This window comes from Equus asinus, chromosome 21 (genome assembly GCF_041296235.1).
Source record: "Equus asinus isolate D_3611 breed Donkey chromosome 21, EquAss-T2T_v2, whole genome shotgun sequence".
NCBI lineage: Eukaryota > Metazoa > Chordata > Mammalia > Perissodactyla > Equidae > Equus > Equus asinus.
The window spans coordinates 50,899,315-50,919,866 of NC_091810.1; the positions used below are offsets into that span (position 1 = coordinate 50,899,315).

General features: G+C 39.0%; 1 protein-coding gene across 2 annotated transcripts in view; it reads left to right on the forward strand.

The window, feature by feature from the left end:
* The window catches only part of SMARCC1 (SWI/SNF related BAF chromatin remodeling complex subunit C1), a 172,977-nt gene that overhangs the window by 98,785 nt on the left and 53,640 nt on the right, over positions 1 to 20,552 (forward strand). For both annotated transcript variants that reach the window (XM_044753984.2, XM_070493517.1), the window contains exon 21: positions 7,833 to 7,994. In XM_044753984.2, the coding sequence (XP_044609919.2) occupies positions 7,833 to 7,994 (162 nt within the window). The remainder of the gene's footprint in view (positions 1 to 7,832; positions 7,995 to 20,552) is intronic.

The window sequence follows — 20,552 nt, forward strand, 5'->3', positions numbered from 1 at the left end:
TGTCCCTTAAAGATACCGTGTTATATTTAAAAGTATTATAACACTTGAAAGTAAAACACAAATGTTTATTAAGAATTGGCTGGGCAGGGCCAGCCCCGTGGCATAGTGGTTAGGTTAACACGTTCCGCTTCGGCGGCCCAGGGTTCGCTGGTTCGGATCCCGGGTGCGGACATGGCACTGCTTGGCGGGCCATGCTATGGTGGGGGTCCCACATGTAAGGTGGAGGAAGATGGGCACAGATGTTAGCTCAGGGCCAGTCTTCCTCAGCAAAAAGAGGAGGATTGGCAGTGGATGTTAGCTCAGGGCTAATCTTCCTCGAAAAGAAGAATTGGCTGGGCAAAACAATTTTTAATGGTATATTTTGTGATTCATTTGGAATTTGATGTAACTGGCAAAGGGAGTCCATTTAAGTTTTTTTTTTTTTTTTGAGGAAGATTAGCCCTGAGCTAACATCTGCTACCAATCCGCCTCTTTTTTGCTGAGGAAGACTGGCCCTGAGCTAACATCCATGCCCATCTTCCTCTGTATGTGAGATGCCTGCCACAGCATGCCTTGACAAGCAGTGCTAGGTCCGCAAGCGGGATCTGAGCTGGCGAACCCTGGGCCACCGAAGCAGAACATGCAAACTTAACTGCTGTGCCACCAGGCTGGTCCCCCATTTAACATTTTTTTTTTTTTTTCTGTCAAATCACCTAATTTTATATGCAAGGAAACAGAACTAGAAAAGTTCATATAACTTCATCAAGTCACACTGTATTAGAGACACTCCAGCCATAGGAGAGCACTCTGTAAGTACTTGTTTGGACCAACAGAAGACGGATGGTTGGATGGATGGTGCATAGCTGGGTCCAGATTTCCTGATTCTCATCCCAGAATTCTAGCTGGTATAGCAAAGTCACTGTGAATTTAGAGTAAAATGGGAAGGAAAGGTGTTAAACTAGATTAGTTTGAATATATCAGCTCGCTGCTTCTCAAACTTTTTCAGTCAAGTATTTTTCTTTTTTTTTTTTTTTTTTAATTAATGTTATGATAGATTACAACCTTGTGAGATTTCAGTTGTACATTTTTGTTAGTCATGTTGTGGGTACACCACTTCCCCCTCCGTACCCTCCCCCCACCCCCCCTTTTCCCTGGTAACCACTGATCAGATCTCCTTCTCAATATACTAATTTCCACCTATGAGTGGAGTCATATAGAGTTCGTCTTTCTCTGACTGACTTATTTCGCTTAACATAATGCCCTCGAGGTCCATCCACGTTGTTGTGAATGGGCCAATTTCGTGTTTTTTTTTGGCTGAGTAGTATTCCATTGTGTATATATACCACATCTTCTTTATCCAATCATCAGTTTCTGGGCATGTAGGCTGGTTCCACGTCTTGGCTATTGTAAATAATGCTGCGATGAACATAGGGGTGCAATGGAGTCTTGAGATATCTGATATCAGGTTCTTAGGATAGATACCCAGTAATGGGATGGCTGGGTCATAGGGTATTTCTATTTTTAACTTTTTGAGAAATCTCCATACTGTTTTCCATAGTGGCTGTACCAGTTTGCATTCCCACCAACAGTGTATGAGGGTTCCTCTTTCTCCACAACCTCTCCAACATTTGTCGTTCTTGGTTTTGGATGTTTTTGCCCATCTAACGGGGGTAAGGTGATATCTTAGTGTAGTTTTGATTTGCATTTCCCTGATGATTAGCGATGATGAACATCTTTTCATGTGTCTATTGGCCATATTCATATCTTCTTTTGAGAAATGTCTGTTCATGTCCTCTGCCCATTTTTTGATCGGGTTGTTTGTTTTTTTGTTATTAAGCAGTGTGAGTTCTTTGTATATTATGGAGATTAACCCTTTGTCGGATAAGTGGCTTGTAAATATTTTTTCCCAATTAGTGAGCTGTTTTTTTGTTTCAATCCTGTTTTCCCTTGCCTTGAAGAAGCTCTTTAGTCTGATAAAGTCCCATTTGTTTATTCTTTCTATTGTTTCCCTCAACTGAGGAGTTACAGTGTCCGAAAAGATTCTTTTGAAACTGATGTCAAAGAGTGTACTGCCTATATTCTCTTCCAAAAGACTTATTGTCTCAGGCCTAATCTTTAGGTCTTTGATCCATTTTGAGTTTATTTTGGTGTGTGGTGAAAAAGAATGGTCAATTTTCAATCTTTTGCATGTGGCTGTCCAGTTTTCCCAGCACCATTTGTTGAAGAGACTTTCTTTTCTCCATTGTAGGCCCTCTGCTCCTTTGTCGAAGATTAGCTGTCCATACATGTGTGGTTTTATGTCTGGGCTTTCAATTCTGTTCCATTGATCTGTGGACCTGTTTTTGTACCAGTACCATGCTGTTTTGATCACTGTAGCTTTGTAGTATGTTTTGAAATCGGGGATTGTGATTCCGCCGGCTTTGTTTTTCTTGCTCAGGATTGCTTTAGCAATTCGCGGTCTTTTGTTGCCCCATATGAATTTTAGGATTGTTTGTTCAATTTCTGTGAAGAATGTTCTTGGGATTCTGATTGGGATAGCATTGAATCTGTAGATTGCTTTAGGTAGTATGGACATTTTAACTATGTTTATTCTTCCAATCCATGTGCAAGGAATGTTTTTCCATCTCTTTATGTCATCGCCTATTTCTTTCAAGAAAGTCTTGTAGTTTTCATTGTATAGATCCTTCACTTCCTTGGTTAAGTTTATCCCAAGGTATTTTATTCTTTTCGTTGTGATTGTGAATGGGATAGAGTTCTTGAGTTCTTTTTCTGTTAGTTTATTGTTAGTGTATAGAAATGCTACTGATTTATGCACGTTAATTTTATACCCTGCTACTTTGCTGTAGTTGTTGATTATTTCTAATAGTTTTTCTGTGGATTCTTTGGGGTTTTCTATGTATAAGATCATGTCGTCTGCAAACAACGAGAGTTTTACTTCTTCGTTACCTATTTGGATTCCTTTTATTTCTTTTTCCTGCCGAATTGCTCTGGCTAGCACCTCCAGTACTATGTTGAATAGGAGTGGTGAAAGTGGGCACCCTTGTCTTGTTCCTGTCCTCAGAGGGATGGCTTTCAGCTTTTGTCCATTGAGTATGATGTTGGCTGTGGGTCTATCATATATGGCCTTTATTATGTTGAGGTACTTTCCTTCTATACCCATTTTACTAAGGGTTTTTATCATAAATGGGTGTTGGATCTTGTCGAATGCTTTCTCTCCATCTATTGAGATGATCATGTGGTTTTTGTTTTTCATTTTGTTGATGTAGTGTATCACGTTGATTGACTTGCAGATGTTGAACCATCCCTGTGTCCCTGGTATAAATCCCACTTGATCATGGTGTATAATCTTTTTGATGTATTGCTGTAATCGGTTTACCAAAATTTTGTTGAGGATTTTTGCATCTATGTTCATCAGTGATATCGGCCTGTAGTTCTCCTTCTTTGTGTTGTCCTTGTCAGGTTTGGGGATCAGAGTGATGTTGGCTTCATAGAATGTGTTAGGGAGTTCTCCATCTTTCTCAATTTTCTGGAACAGTTTGAGGAGAATAGGTATTAAGTCTTCTTTGAATGTTTGGTAGAATTCTCCAGAGAAGCCGTCTGGTCCTGGACTCTTGTTTTTGGGGAGGTTTTTGATTACCGTTTCTATTTCCTTACTTGTGATTGGTCTATTCAGATTCTCCATTTCTTCCTGATTCAGTTTGGGGAGATTGTAGGAGTCTAGGAATTTGTCCATTTCTTCCAGGTTGTTCAATTTGTTGGCATATAGTTTTACATAGTATTCTCTTATGATCTCTTGTATTTCATTGGTATCTGTTGTGATTTCTCCTCTGTCATTCCTGATTTTATTAATTTGTGATTTCTCTCTTCTTTTCTTGGTGAGTCTGGCTAGGGGTTTGTCAATTTTGTTAATTCTTTCGAAGAACCAACTGTTTGTTTCATTGATCCTTTCTATTGTCTTTTTTGTTTCAATATCGTTTATTTCTGCTCTTATTTTTATTATTTCCCTCCTTCTACTGACTCTGGGCTTTGTTTGTTCTTCTTTTTCTAGTTCTGTTAGGTGTCGTTTGAGGTTGCTTACGTGAGCTTTTTCTTGTTTAGTGAGGTGAGCCTGTATTGCGATGAATTTCCCTCTTAGGACTGCTTTTGCTGCATCCCAAATGATTTGGTATGTCATGTTCTCATTTTCATTTGTCTCCAGATAATATTTGATTTCTTCTTTAATTTCTTCAATGATCCATTGTTTGTTGAGAAGCGTGTTGTTTAGTCTCCACATTTTTGCACCTTTCTCTGCTTTTTTCTTGTAGTTGATTTCTAGTTTAATAGCGTTATGATCAGAAAAGATGCTTGATATTATTTCAACTCTCTTGTATTTATTGATGTTTGCTTTGGTTCCCAAAATATGGTCAATCCTTGAGAATGTTCCATGTGCACTTGAGAAGAATGTGTAACCTGCTGTTTTTGGATGAAGTGTTCTATATATATCTATTAAGTCCATCTGGTCTAATTTTTCATTTAATTCTATTATTTCCTTGTTGATTTTCTGTCTGGATGTTCTGTCCATTGGTGTTAATGGTGTGTTGAGGTCCCCTACTATTATTGTATTGTTGTTGATGTCTTCTTTTAGTTCTATTAAGAGTTGCTTTACAAATTTTGGTGCTCCTGTGTTGGGTGCGTATATATTTATAAGTGTTATGTCTTCTTGGTGGAGAGTCCCTTTTATCATTATATACTGTCCCTCTTTATCTTTCTTTATCTGTTTTGCTTTGAAATCTACCTTGTCTGATATTAGTATAGCGACACCTGCTTTCTTTTGTTCATTATTAGCTTGGAGTATTGTTCTCCATCCCTTCACTCTGAGTCTGTGTTTGTCTTTGGGGCTGAGGTGTGTTTCCTGGAGGCAGCATATTGTTGGATCTTGTTCTTTGATCCATCCTGCCACTCTGTGTCTTTTGATTGGGGAGTTCAATCCATTTACATTTAGAGTGATTATTGAGACGTGGGGGCCTACCACTCCCATTTTGTGTCTTGTTTTCCGGTTTTCTTCAGTTTCTTTTGTTTCTCGTCCCATGGTTTAATCTGTTCTGATGTAGAGCTGCTACTCTCTGTTGTTGTCCTTCTACTTATCTCCTCTGCTCTTGGTTTTGTAGCCCCTTTCCTTTTTTGGATTTTTCAGGAATGAGGGTTTTCCTGAGGATTTCCTGAAGAGGAGGTTTTGTGGCAATGAACTCCCTTAATTTTTGTTTATCTGGGAAAGTTTTTATTTCTCCATCGTATTTGAAGGATATTTTCGCTGGGTAGAGAATTCTCGGCTGTAGATTTTTGTCCTTCAGATTTTTGAATATATGATTCCACTCTCTTCTAGCCTGTAAAGTTTCTGCTGAGAAATCTGCTGATAGCCTGATGGGGGTTCCTTTGTAGGTTAGTTTCTTTTGCCTGGCTGTCCTTAATATTTTCTCCTTGTCGTTGACTTTTGCTAGCTTCACTACTATATGCCGTGGAGTTGGTCTTCTTGCATTGATAAAGTTTGGAGATCTATTGGCTTCTGTCACCTGAAGATCCATCTCCCTCACCAGATTTGGGAAGTTCTCAGCCATTATTTCTTTGAATAGGTTTTCTGCCCCTTTCTCCTTCTCTTCTCCCTCTGGTATACCAATAATCCTTACGTTGCATCTCCTAATTGTGTCTGATAATTCTCGGAGAGTTTCTTCATTTCTTTTAAGTCTTGCTTCTCTCTCCTCCTCTGCCTGCAACAATTCTATATTGCCATCTTCCAAATTGCTAATTCTTTCCTCCATATTATCGGCCCTACTGTTCAGAGCATCTAGATTTTTCTTAATCTCCTCTATTGTGTTCTTCATTTCCAATATTTCTGTTTGGTTCTTCTTTATGGTACCAAACTCTTTTGTGACATAGCTCCTGAACTCGTTGAGTTGTCGGTCAGAATTCTCTCTTAACTCATTGAGAATCTTAATGATGGCTGTTTTGAAGTCATCATCATTTAGGTTATATATCTCATTTTCTTTGGGATTGTTTTCTGTGTATTTGTTACTTTCTTTCTGTTCTGGAGATTTAATGTATTTTTCCATATTGCTTGATGTTGTTGATTTGTGCCTCCGCATGGAGATAGAGTTTAGTTGCTCCTTTCACTTGTTTCAGCTGCTGCGGTGGGGGGAGCAGCTGTTTATACTTCACCAACCAGGAACCCTGTCCGTAGTTGCTAACTGGGCCTGGGCCCCTCTTCGTAGCCACAGTGGCCCTTTGGATTCCCTCCTCTGCCGTGGGGGCCGTCACAGGAGAGCTTCAGGCTGCAGGTGCCTACTGTTGCAGCCCACCTAGATGTGCTCTCTCCTTGGGGTCTGCAACGGTGTTATGGGCTTTTCCAGCGGCCAGGGGTGGGATCACTTATATTTGTCGCTCCGTTGCTGTCGGCACCCACCAAATCTCACTTGTCCTCTATGGGTCGCAGGAGAGCTATTGGCATCTTCTACAGTCTGTGGTTAGTACACCTAGCTATGCTGCTTTTGCCCTGGGGTCTTCCAGCCTTGTGGCTGGCGGCTGGGTGCCTTCTACTGGTGCTGTGCAGAGGCTTTCCCTAAGGCTGCTGTGAGCCTGTAGGGTTTCCCCCTAGGCTACTAAGCTGGGTCTCTGGAACTCTCTCCAGCCCCAGTCCTCTCCGAGATCTCCGGCAATCCCTAGTCTCATGGGGCGGGCAACGGCAGCTGGGGGTCGCCCCGCCCTCTGGGCTTCTCTCCGGGCCTCTTCCGGGAGCCCTGAATGCTGGGCGTGGCCCCTCTGCTAACGGCAGACAGAAAGTTTTGTCTGCTGCCCAGGCGGAGCTCCGGCGCTTCCCCTCCGGGTCGCAGAACCGGCCTTTGAAAGTTCCCCCAGCCCCGGTCCTCTCTGAGATCTCCGGCAATCCCTAGTCTCACGGGGCGGGCAACGGCAGCTGAGAGACCTCCGTGCCCTCCGTGACTCTCTCTGGGACCCTCCAGGCGCCCCAAGCATCAGGCTGGGTCTCCCCGCCAATGGCGGGGAGAGACTCTCCCCGCGGGCTCAGGTGTGCAACTCCAAAGTTTCCCTCTGCGTTTAGGAGTAATTGCGGGGGGTTTAGGTAGGGTTCTGGTCACCTCTTTCCACCGTCGCTCCTCTGTTGTGTTCTCGCTCCTGCCCTAGATGTGTGTGGATCCTCTGGGGGCATCCGTTGGAAGAAAGCCGCTTGCGGGTACTAGGCTGCCCGTCGGGGTCGGAGAGTTTTCACCTATTTCCACATCCTCCCGGAGGAAAGTCCGTCCGCCTTCCGATGTATAGTCGCGTGGGTGTCTCAGACGTCCTGAGATGCTGTCTGGATATCCTTTGTCAAGCGATAAGTGTCCAAATAATTGTAGACTCGAAGGGCGAGAGACAAAGAGGACTACTCACGGCGCCATCTTGGATCTTCTCCCCCATTTAACATTTTTGGATTATATTAATTATAATTAGAACTTTCGCACACCATACAACTCTTTCTTATCTTTCTGGTGGTTTAATCCTTGCTGTTTTCTTGTTTGTCAATCTAGCTAGCTGTGTTAGATAAAATTTGGACAGCAATTTTGATTGTTATTGATAGACATTTAAATATCTTTTATTTGTATAGCAAGGTACTGTGGCATGTAAGGTAAAACGTAGAGACATAGAATTTCATTACTGTACACGATTATGTCATTTAGCCTTCTTATTTTGTCACTGGATAAGACCAAGTCCTCAGAAAGGTCACTACATGCAAGATACTAATGTTGTGTTGAATTTCTTAGTGATTTACATTGAAGCAAATATTTGGGCAAAACCAGGTCACTTCTGTTTTTATTCTTGAACAGAGGAATTTTCTCGGGTTCGGGAAGAGGTACCACTGGAATTGGTTGAAGCTCATGTGAAGAAAGTACAGGAAGCAGCACGAGCCTCTGGGAAAGTGGATCCCACCTATGGCCTGGAGAGCAGCTGCATTGCAGGCACAGGGCCGGATGAACCAGAGAAACTTGGTGAGTCACTGCTGCTCCCAAGGACAGGGTTAATAGATGTTGTATTTTCTTATTAGCTTGCTAAAATAATTGGGTTTGCTTGCACTTAAAAGTGAGTACAATGATTGGTATAAGCTTATCTCTTAAGATTAGTACAGTCATGCAGCACACAATGACATTTTGGTCAGCAGTGAACTGCATATATGATGGTGCTCCCATAAGATTGGTACCATGTAGCCCAGGTGTGTCGTAGACTATACCATCTAGGTTTGTGTAAGCACACTGTGTGATATTTGCACAGTGATGAGATCACCTAATGACACATTTCTCAGAATGTATCCCTGTCACTAAGTGATGCATGACTGTATATGATTTTTTCTCTTATCTCTTCTTTTTATGGTAGCTAGAATTAAAAAATTATTTCGTAACTGTTAATAATATCATAGTTGTGAAGTATCTGACGCCTAGTTTTTAGATCTAGGTTTTGAACATACAGACATAAGAACACTGAAAGGACTTTCGTGGTTATTTTAACTTATATGTTGCTAGGTAAAAACCATTCTTATTCTTTTTGGTTATTTTTAAATTGAAGTAAAATTCATATAATGTAAAATTCTCCATTTTAATCACTTAACAATAGTTAAATCCAGTGACTTCTAGCACATTTACAGTGTTGTGCATCCATCACGACTATCCAATTTCAGAACATTTTCATCACCCCAGAAGAAAATCCCATACCAATTAAGCAGTCACTCCCCATTCCTTTCTCTCCTCAGTCCTGGTAACCACTAATCTGCTTTCTGTCTCTATAGATTTGCCTATTCTGGACATTTCCTGTAAATGGCATCATGCAATACATGGCCCTTTGTGGCTGATTTCTTTCATTTAGTGTGATGTTTTTAGTTTATCCTGTTGTAGTACAAATCAGTACTTCATTCCTTTCTATGCTGAAAGCATCTTTGAGTGGATATATACCACATTTTGTGTATCTTTTCATCAGTTCATGGATATTGTTTCCATTTTTTCACTATCTTGAATAATGCTGCTATGAACATTCATGTACAAATTATTTTGTGAGCATAGGATTTTTGCTTTTCAGGTGCCTAGGAGTAGAATTTCTGGATTATATGTTAATTCTATGTTTAACTTTTTGAGAAACTACTAAGTTGTTTTCCATTGTGGTTATATCATTTTCTGTTCCCACCAGCAATGTATGAAGGTTTCAGTTTCTCCACATTCTCACCAGTACTTGTATTTCCCCTCCCTTTTTTTTAATATGCAACCTAGTGGGTGTGAAGTGATATCTCATTGTGATTTTTATTTGCATTCAATTTGAGAAGTACTGCCATATCGACAATATTAAGTCTTTTAAATCTAATGAACATAGGATTCCATTTACTTAGGTCTTCTTTGATTTCTTTAGGCAATGTTTTGAAGTTTTTTTTTGTCGTCCCCCCCCCCCCCCCCCCCCCCCCCCCGTAAGATTTGCCCTGAGCTAACATCTGTTGCCAATTTTCCTCTTTTTTTTGCTTGAGGAAGATTAGCCCTGAGCTATCATCTGTGCCAGTCTTCCTCTATTTTGTATATGGGATGTCTCCACAGCATGGCTGATGAGTGGAGTAGGTCTGCACCTGGGGTCCAAACCAGTGAACCTGGGCTGCCAAAGCAGAGCATGAGGAACTTTAACCACTTGGCAATGGGGCCAATGTTTTGAAGGTTTTAGTCTTGTATTTTCTTGGCACCTGTCTTTCATTTCCTTGGTTAAATTTATTCCTGTGTGGGTTTTTTTTTCCTCCTGCTTTATCTCCCCAAATCCCCCCAGTATATAATTGTATATCTTAGTTGCAGGACCTTCTCCTATGTGTTTTATTTTTTTGGATGCTATTGTAAATGAGATTGTTTTTCTAATCTTGGGAAAGCTTTTAGGGTTTCATCACTAAGTATGACATTAGCTGTTGGATTTTTCTAGATTCCTTTTATCAAGTTCAGTAAGTTCTCTTCTATTTCTAGTTTGTTGAGTGTTTTTATCGTGAAAGGGTACTGAATTTCATCAACTGCTTTTTCTGTATTGAGATGGTGGTGTATTATTTTTACTCTATCGTTTTATATTAGCTGATTCTTGTCTGTTGAACCGCCTTTGCATTTCTGCAATAAACCCCATTTGATCAATGTGAATAATCCATTTAATATCGTATTGGATTAAGTTTGCTAATATTTTGTTGAAGATTTTTGCATCTGTTTTCGTCAGGGAAATTGATTAGTACTTCTCATTTCATTTTCATTGTGATATAGTTGTCTGGTTTTGGTATCGGGGTAATACTGACCTCAAAGAATGAGTTAGGAATTGTTCCTTCTGTTTTTCAGAAGAGTTTGAGAAGTATTGGTGTTCATTCTTCTTTATTATTTATTTATTTTTGTGAGGAAGATTGGCCCTGAACTAACGTCTGTTGCTAATCTTCCTCTTTTTGCTTGAGGAAGATCATTCCTGAGCTAACATCTCTGCCAGTCTTCCTCTGCTTTGTATATTTGATGCTGCCACAGCGTGGCTTGACAAGTGGCATGTAGGTCTGCGCCCAGGATCTAAACCTGTGAACCATGAGCCAGCGAAGCAGAGTGCTCGAACCCAACCACTACGCCATTGGGCCAGCCCCCATCCTTCTTTAAATGTTTGACGGAATTCACATGTGTGGCCATCAAATCCTGGGCTTTTTCTTGCTTGCTTACTTGCTTTTTAAATGTTTTTTGATTACTGATTCAATTTGTTTACTTGTTCTAAGTCTGTTTAGATTTTCTATTGCTTTTGAGTCGGTTTTGGTAGTTTGTGTCTTTCTAGGAATTTTTCCATTTCATGTACATTATCTAATTTGTGGGCCACACAAAAAAATCATAGCAACCAAAAATAGAAATCTCACATGTCCATCAGCTGATGAGTGGATTATCAGAATGTGATATACAATATAATATTATTTGTTGATAAAATGGAATTGAGTATTGACATATGTCATATCATGGATGAACTTAGAAAACGTTAGGTGTAAGAAGCCAGTGAAAAGAGATAATATATGATATAATTCCAATTATATAAAATATCCTGAATAGGTGAACCTATAGAGTCAGAAAGTAGATTAATGGTTACTTAGGGCTAAGAGTGACAGGTTAAAGAGGATGATAGCTAAAGGGTGTGGGATTCCTTTTTGACTGATGAAAATGTTTTAGAATTTACTGTGGCAATGGTTACACATAATTTGGGAATATACTAAAATTTATTGAATTGTGCTCTTTTAATGGGTTGATCATATGGTATGTGAATTATATCTCAGTAAAACTTTTGAAAAGTTCATGGTGTCCTTTTTATTTCTGTAAGGTTGGTTAATGTCCCCATTTTCATTCCTGATTTTAGTTATTTGGTCCACTCTTTTGTTTTTTTCCATCAATCTCGATAAAGGCCTGTCAATTTTGTTTTCTGTTTTCAAAGAACCAATTTTTTATTTTGGTGATTCTATTGTTTTTCTATTCTCTAATTTATCCCCACTCTAATCTTTATTATTTACTCCCCTTCTACTTGATTTTAGTTGCTCTTCTTTTAATTAATAGTTCCTTAAGTTGATAGATGGGATACTGATTTGAGATCTTTCTTCTTTATTAATACAGACTTTTCTAGCTATATAACTTTCCCTCTCCTTTTGCTGCATTCCGTAAGTTTTGATATATTTTATTTTTGTTTTCATTCTTCTAATTTCCCTTGTGATTTCTTTTTAAAATTTTCTTAAATTTTTTTTTTAAATTATTATTTATTTTTAAATTTTTTATATATTTTTTTTTTTTTGAGGAAGATTAGCCCTGAGTTAACATCTACTGCCAATCCTCCTCTTTTTGCTGAGGAAGACTGGCCCAAGCTAACATCCATGCCCATCTTCCTCTATTTTATGTAGGATGCCTACCACAGCATGGCTTGATAAGTGGCGTATAGGTCCACACCCGGCATCTGAACCTGGGCAGCCGAAGTGGAACACGCAAGCTTAACTGCTGCACCACCGGGCTGGCCCCCTTGTGATTTCTTTTTGACCCATTGGTTCTTTGAGTATGTTGTTTAATATTCACCCATTTGTGAATTTTTAAAATTTCCTTCTGTTTTCTGATTTCTAATTTCATTCCATTGTATTCAAAGAAGATAATTTGTGTGATTTCTTTTAAAATTTACTGAGACTTGTTTTGTTGCCTAACGTATTGTCTGTCCTGGCGAATATTCCTTTTTGTATTCTGCTGTTGTTGAATGATGTCTTCTCTGTATGTTTGTGTGGCTGGTTTATAGTGTTGTTCAAGTTGTCTGCCTCTTTGTCTGTCTTTTTTCTAATTGGTCTGTCCTTTATTGAAAGTGATGTCTTGAAATCTCCAACTGTTATTGTTGAGCTGTCTGTTTCTTCCTTCAGTTCTGTCTAGTTTGTTTCATACATTTTGAGGCTCTGTTGTTAGTTGCATACTTGTTTATAATTGTTACATCTTTTTGATGGATTGACCAGTTTATCATTATATAATGTCCTTCTTTTTCTCCTGTAACATTTTTTGTCTATAAATTTATTTTATCTGATATTAACATACCACTCCTGCTCTCTTTTGGTTATTGTTTTTGCATGGAATATCTTTTTCTGTTAATTTACTTTCAATCTGTTAGTCTCTGGATCTAAAGCAAGTCTCTGAATGTTGCTTATTGGATTTTAGGATTTTGCAGACATAGGTTCTACCTTTTGTTCTGCCCCATAAAGCCGCATGACTTTAAAAAGCTACTTACCTTTGCTAGGCCTGAATTCTCTTATCCATAACATGAAAGAGATGTTTAGATAATCTGTACAATGTGTTATTTAACTATACCAGTCTGTGATATTGGACAGATGTTGTTTTTGCTATTAAGGACTTTTAATTACCTATTTTTGTTTGTTTGATCCTGAAGAGGAATAAAATTTTAATAAAGTAGCTTCATAAGCAATACATGGCTTCTCAAATGGGAAGTGTTTTCTGTGTGTTATGAGACTAATTTTCACATCAAGATAAAAATATCATTTTATATACAATTATCAGAAGTGTATTCCCAGTGTTTCTTACATTGTTCGTTAGTCTTTTTCTTTTCATTCCTTATGAAACAATTTCTGATGAATAACTCAAGCTCAAGATTTATTGCTGTCATCTTGCCTAATTAGTTCCATCTTTGTCTCAATTGTGTGCAATTTATACAACCTATGCTTCAGCTGCAGTACTTCTCTTTTGTCTTTTTTGTTTATTTTATGGAATAAAGATAATATGAAGTAAAAATTAAAATTGCCAGCCAGTACTTCACAGATGATACCATCTGAACTCCTGGTGCTCTCTTCTGGGTGGTTTGAGTAGCTATCAGTGAGGTCTCTTCAAGCCTGAAATCTTATGGTTCCATGAGCTTGCATAGACTCTGCCCTGTTGTTCTTTTGGTTTTCTTTAGAGTATCAGTCTAGTGGTCTCATTTTGCATATATGGAAACATTTTCAGATTAATCAAACCTCTCACCCTAGCCCTCAGAACAAATTATTGACCTCACTGTTCTTGACATTGATTACTAATCTAGAGTGTCACCCTTTGAATTAAAAAGTAATTTAGAGTATCTACAGTATTTCTTAGTTTGAAAACTCGCTTACTTTCCTTTCTCTTAGATGGAGACTGAAATGAGCAAGCCAAGCCACATCTCTGTTGCTTTTTGTTGATTCTCCACCATGAGGCAGTGCCCAGATCAGGCAGGGAAAACCTGGACCTATTGAATGCCTGGGAAAGGTCTTACTTTTCTCTACTTTTTTTGTGTTTTTGGTTCATTTGTAGGGTCTTTTGGTTTCCTGTGGTCATGGAATTGAAAAGGGTCGGCAAAGCCTTCTCATTTGATTCAAAGAAGTTTCTGTACTTTGCAAAATCAGGGATGTGTTTTTACATGTATATGTCTTTAAAAATTTTTGGTAGTTGATACCACAAAGCATTAGTGGTTAAGGAACAGATTGCAAGTTTAGCCATTTCTAGTTTAGTGGAATTTATGAGAGGACAAAAAATCTAGCAACCTTAGTCCTTGTGGGGCTAGATTTTCCTGATTGATTAGTGAATGTATGACTTCCACAGTCTGCAAAGCATGGCTCAGACTGCTGCAAGAAGCGTTGGCATCTATAAGGGGTGCTTCTTTGAATGGCATGAACAGTAAAATTCATTCATAGTATCTGGAAGTAGCCTATCAGGTAACTTCTTTGCAGGGTAATGTATATAGTCATGCACCACATAACAACGTTTCAGGCAGCACACCACATATATGACAGGGGTCCACTAAGATTAGTACCATATAGCCTGCATGAGTAGTAGGCTATACCATGTGGGTTTGTGTAAATACTGTAGGGGAGGAAGAAGTTTTCCTCTACCCTTCTAGGTTCTTCTGGCTGGTCTAAGAATTAAATTGACATGAGACAGATTAACAAAAGTTTAAAACATGTATACATGGGAGAAATCCAGGAAAACTGAGTAACTTGCCAAAATGGCCAAAGCCGTACCCTTAAATCCTCAGCTAAAGACAAAAGATGTTGGGGATGGGGAGAGTCAGCGACTTCAAAGGGAAGGAAGGCATCACAGGTAGGTGAAAAGGAGCAAACTGTTTGGAAAACAAGTCTTTGGCCACACAGAAACAGAAGAACACAGAGAGAAGCCCAACAAACAGGCTTTTCTAGGTTCCTGCCTGTCTACCACCTAGTTCATGTGATGCTAGGGTAGTAGCTCGCTTCCTGAGACAGGTTTTTTTATCTGAATTCTTTTAGGCAGTTAATGGGGAGCTAACAGGAAGAACTTTTTAAGTCTTTTGTTCCTTAAAAATAGTCAGCCTAAAATAATCCTCATGTTAAAGAGACACATTTTGGGGTGGCGGATGTTGTTCCCCTTCAGTACACTCTGTGATGTTCGCATGATGAGATCACCTAACAACACATTTCTCAGAACGTATCCTCGTTGTTAAGCGATACATGACTGTATTTACTAGTTGCAGCAACAGTTTTTGGGTCCTGTTACCATTTATTAAGGGCTAAGGAAAATACCAGGATAATATGAATCTTTCTAAGTTGTGAACAGAATTCTGTATCTAGTGCTGGCCTATTATAGTTAATATGATTTATATTGGGCTGTGACTAATAGAGTAAGTTAGGAAACAGCAAATGGTACTCCCTATGGAATTGGCTCCGCAAAGTTACAATGGGAGGTCAACACTGTACCTCCTTCCTGTCTGAAGCACTTTCCAAGTAGGGAATTCAAAGAAAAGAAGTATCAAATTTACATTTAAACTTAGACTTTGTATAACAAAATAGTGCCGTGCTATATATATAGCTCACTGATTTGAAGCAGAATGATGTAGGATTTTCCTTATCAAGATAATATTGTACTTGGGTGAAAGGTTCATCATACTTTTTATTGTGATACTTAATTTACTGTCTTACACATCTTAACTTACATATATTAACAATGGTAAAATGATAATACAGGAAAAAATGTTTCCTTATGAAATGCAAAACCTTTTTGGGTTTCTCTCAGTAACCCATGTAACTTTTCACTGCGGATTTGAATTGAGGGGAGTATTTGGTGAAGTAAAAGTAAATGTAGATGATCCTTAGTTCTGCAACACCTTACTTTGATTTGTTAGGAGATTTCTCATAGAAATTATTTAGGAAATAAGTGTTAGCTTATCAGAAGGGTCTTGTTCAATCCATCCTCTTCAACTCTAGTCATCCACTAATATCTAATGATTTCTCTAGATGTGTGTGGTTTTTTATTTTTGTTTGGCCAGAGGCCATTCTAGGAATAGTAAAAAATAATATTGATATTTGAGACATTTTGTATTTAACTAAAAATATTATTAGATTTTATTTGCCCTGGGTTATAGGAGAAGGTAGGAGAAGTTAAGATAAAAGAAATGAAAAGAAGTTTTAAACAATTTCTTAGAAATTGTTGGAAAACAACATTTCTTTCTGAGTACTTATATTTGTCACACATTGTATGGGAGTTTTCCGATTGGTCATTTGAGTCTCTTTTCAAGAGAACCCTTTGGAGGAAGTGGCATTGTTTTTATTGTAAAAGCAAGAAAACTAAGTTGTTGGCAGGTTACATAGGCTTCTGAGAATCTGGGCTAAATTTTGAGCCTAAATCTCTCTAACCCCAAATCTCAAGCTCTTTGCACTGTAGCATGCTGCCAGAAGTAAAATATGTAGGTATGTCTGTGTATTTTTCATTCACTGAACAAGGCTCATTAAAAGCCTGATAGCTCCGTAGGACTGTCTGTAGGACTGCCTTATGTACTATGAAAAATAAAATAGGAAAAGACCCAGGCTCTCCTGAAAACCTAGGATCCACATATGGAGACAGGCAAATGTACTAAGAAGAGTGGCTGTAGCTGGTTCATCTATACGAGATTAAGTGCTAAGAAACCCACGCCAAAATTAGTCAGTGTGATTTAATGTATGAGCCTATGCCACAAAGCATGCTTGGCTGGGAGGTCAGTCTTAAGCTAGACTTTTTTTCTTTTCTTTTTTTTTTTTTTGAGGAAGACTGGCCCTGAGCTAACATCTGTGCCCATCTTCCTCTACTTTATATGTGGGACGCCTACCACAGCATGGCTTGCCAAACGGTGCCATGTCTGCACCCAGGATCCGAACTGGGGAACCCCCGGCCACCAAAGTGGAATGTGTGAACTTAACCACTGTGCCACCTGGCCGGCCCCATAGACCTTTTTTTTTTTTTTAACTCATAGGGATAAATAAGACTATAAATCGGTTGTGTGCATGTCATTTCATTGTGTTTTAGGTGCCAGGGTACTAGTGAACAAAGCAAACCAAAATTCCTTCCCTCAGGGACGTTATATCTTGGAGGTGAGAGATGGATAGGAATATGATATGTGAAACTTAGAATGCATAAATTAAATTTAAGTAGGTAGAAAGAGTGTCTTGGCTGATAAGTGGTAAGGTGAAAAATAAAGCTGGGATAGGGGATAAGAGTGAAGTGTGGGGCATTGCATGTTAAATAGGGAATGTCTCACTGAGAAAGTGACATTTGAGCAAAGATGTAAATGAGGGCAAGGGAAGGAGCCATGTAGGCGTCTAAGGTCAGAGTGTTCTAGGCATTGGGAGCAGCCAGTGTACAGGTCCCTGAACAGGAGCTGCATGGCATAGTTGAGGAACAGCAATGGGATCATGGACAAGTAACTGGATTGCGGGGTAGAAAAGGTCATGGGAGATGATGAGGGGCCTTGTGAGCCATTGTAAAGTTTTAATATTTACTTTTAAGTGAGGTGGAGCCAGTGGAGGGGTTTGGGCAGAAGCATGTCAAAGTCTGACCTGTATTTTTAAAGTGTCATTCTATTATGTTGATAATATACTTCTTCTAGGAGTTGTTAAATTGATTTAATTTTTCAAATAAAGTATGTAATATATTTGAATATAAAGGTTTGTGGTTTTTTTTGCTGTATCCCTAAAGCTTGTATTAAAAAGTCTTATTAAGCCTTTTATTAAAGTACTTCATTAAATTTTTCTTTACTTGCCCTGGAGACTAAACAAAATAGCTTTTCTGTTTATTTGTAGCCAAACATACTGAAATGTTGATAGGCTAGCACAGGGAAATCTCATATGCCTACCAGGCAGGTTCAACTTTGCCGTATTTATCTATTTAGCAATCTAAATAAATGATTTTTATTTTATTATTTTTGATGAATTATTTCGAAGTAAGCTGTAGACATCATGATTCTTTGTACCCTAAATAATTCAGCATGCATCTCCTAAGAATAAAGACATCTTCCTACATAATTATCATGATACAGTGAATCTTAGCCCCCTTTTAGGATATCAACCCTTCCCCCCAAAGAGTTGGATTGTGCATGTGTATTCAAGGGTCTGTCCCATTTGTATTTCCTGACCTCAAGTGTTGGTTTGATTGATTGATTGATTGATTGGTTAGTTGGTTGATTGTTACTGGAAAGATTTACTGTCTGTATCTTAATTTTGGTTTAGAGAAACTTGAGAGATGAAGTTAATTAATGCATCTTCGTTAGAGTTGACTGTGCTTTTAGGGAAATTGAATGATGAATATAATGTTCAGAGAAGATTGATTTATATCAATGAGTGGATTGTCCACCGAGCTCCTTAACACCCTGTGGAATTCAGGACTCCAAAGAGTGCATCATGTGCCATTTGTTGTAACTCTGTATAGAGGAACCCAGCTAATCATTCCTAGTTTTCAGGGAGGTTAAGAGCTAGTCTCTAGGGCCAGCTGGGTGGCACAGTGGTGAAGTTCACATGTTCCGCTTCTGTGGCCTGGGGTTCCACAGTTTGGATCCCAGGTGTGGACCTATGCACCGCTTGTCAAGCCATGCTGTCGTAGGTGCCCCACATATAAAGTAGAGAAAGATAGGCATGGATATTAGCTCCGGGCCAGTCTTCCAGGTCAAAAAAGAGGAGGATTGATGACAGATGTTAACTCAGGGCTAATCTTCCTCAAAAAAATAAAATGAAAAAAAATGCTTTTTTAAAATAAAAAAGAACTAGTCTTTAGTTCATAAGGAGATTAAGAAGGGCATCCTGACAATAATAATACTGAAAAGGTCACTTTCTAGGAACATAAAGCCCAGAAGTGACTATTAATAATTCTTGCCTTGCACTGTTTGTAGCTTACAAATAGCTTCATTCTTCTCACCATGAGGATTTCCATAATATTTTTTAAATGAGGCACTTCTGAAACACCATGTATGAAAACATACTGCTTAGTGAACCTGAGAAAACAGTAACAGTATTTGGTCATGAGACTTACATCATGTGGAGTGGGCTTCCCTGTTTGTCACTATTACATTTGAAGGGCTCTTTCAGATCTATTTCAAGAGGCATTGAAATATAGATTCAAACTTCCGAGCAGCTCATAATTGGACATTTAACCTTTGAGAACTAGCTAATACTGGCTGAGATTTAAGTGACCTGCCTAATGACTCATTTATTAGATGGTAGGATGTATATTTTTAGGCAGAAATTGGCTTCCATTATATAATGCAAGTGTCTACCTTTGGGGGACTATTTTATCAAATCAGGCATTTTGGTTACTTGATATAGATCCCTTGCTGTGGGCGACTATGTAACACACAGGTAATCCCTTCTAATAAGTGGGGCTATTTTTGTGATGCGTTACACATACACGGAAAAATAATTCAGTGTTGGAGAATTTGGAGATACAGTGAAGCATAGTAGTAATTGCTCAAAGAGGGCTTTACATAGGAAGTGCTGTAAGAATTGAGCACAAAGGCGCATGTAAGTTTAGACTGAGGAAGACTTCACAAAGGAAGTAAGATTTGAGCTGAACATTGAACAAGGTTTAGAATGTTGCTAGGCCAGATTGGAACAAGTATTCAATTCTGTAGAACAATGTGAACAAAGGTACAGAGATGGCAATGGAAGGTTGTTCAGAGAGTGGGAGGTAAACCAGGTTGGCCACGATACAAAGTTCAAATAAGGACATGGAAGGAGAACAGCCTACAAAGGTGGGTTGGAGCTAGGTTGTAGAGCGTGCTGCAAGCTGTCTCTTCCCAGCTTTATGAAGCACTTCAACTTTAATACAGGGAATGACATGATTAGCCTCCCAGAAGTATTAAATGAGTTGCTACTGTGAGCCTCATTCTTTTTTCTTTTTCTTCGCCCCGAAGCCCTAGTACATGATTGTATATCCTACTTGTAGGTTCCCCTATGTGGGATGCTGTCACAGCATGGCTTGATGAGTGGTGTGTAGGTCTGTGTCCAGGATCCGAACCAGTGGACCCCAGGCCACCAAAGCACAGCACGAAAACTTAACTACTCGGCCACGGGGCCAGCCCCTATGAGCCTCATTCTGTTTTTCTCTGAGAGGAGAAAAATTATTGGATTAGCAGTTTCAAAATTTTGGTCTCAGGACTTCTTAACACCCTTTAAAAATATCAAGGAACCCAAAATGCTTCAATTTATTTGGATTATATCTGTTGATATTTACTATATTAAAAATTAAAGATGAGAAACTTTAAAGACAGGACAGTACACAGGTGCACATTCCTATAGCTGACTTCATCATGCGTCACACAACCTCTGGAAAGCCGCACTGCACACTTGTGCAAAATGAGAGCAAAAAGGCAAATAGCATCTTAGTGTTGTTATGAAAATAGTTTTGACCTGGGGACCCGCTGGGGTACCTGGACCACACTTTGTGAGTCGCTGAATTAAACATTCTGTCCTTGAGTAACACTCAGTGTTTTTTTTTGGGGGGGGGGGGGAATATAAATTAATAAAAGAAATACAGGTGTAGATGGAGGCACATATGAAGGAAACACAGTTATACTTGGGTCTGTTAGGGAAGGCTTCGCAAAGGAGGGGACCTTATAAACAACAATGAAAAAGGAAAAAAGAATGAACGTATTTGGCGTATTTTGGAAATAATACCAAGAAGTCTAGGGAGCAGGTACCATGGCCAAGTGCAGCTGTATAGATGTGTAGGGGGCTGATTTTGAAGGGCTTTTCCTTGTAAACGTTGAGAAGTCACCAG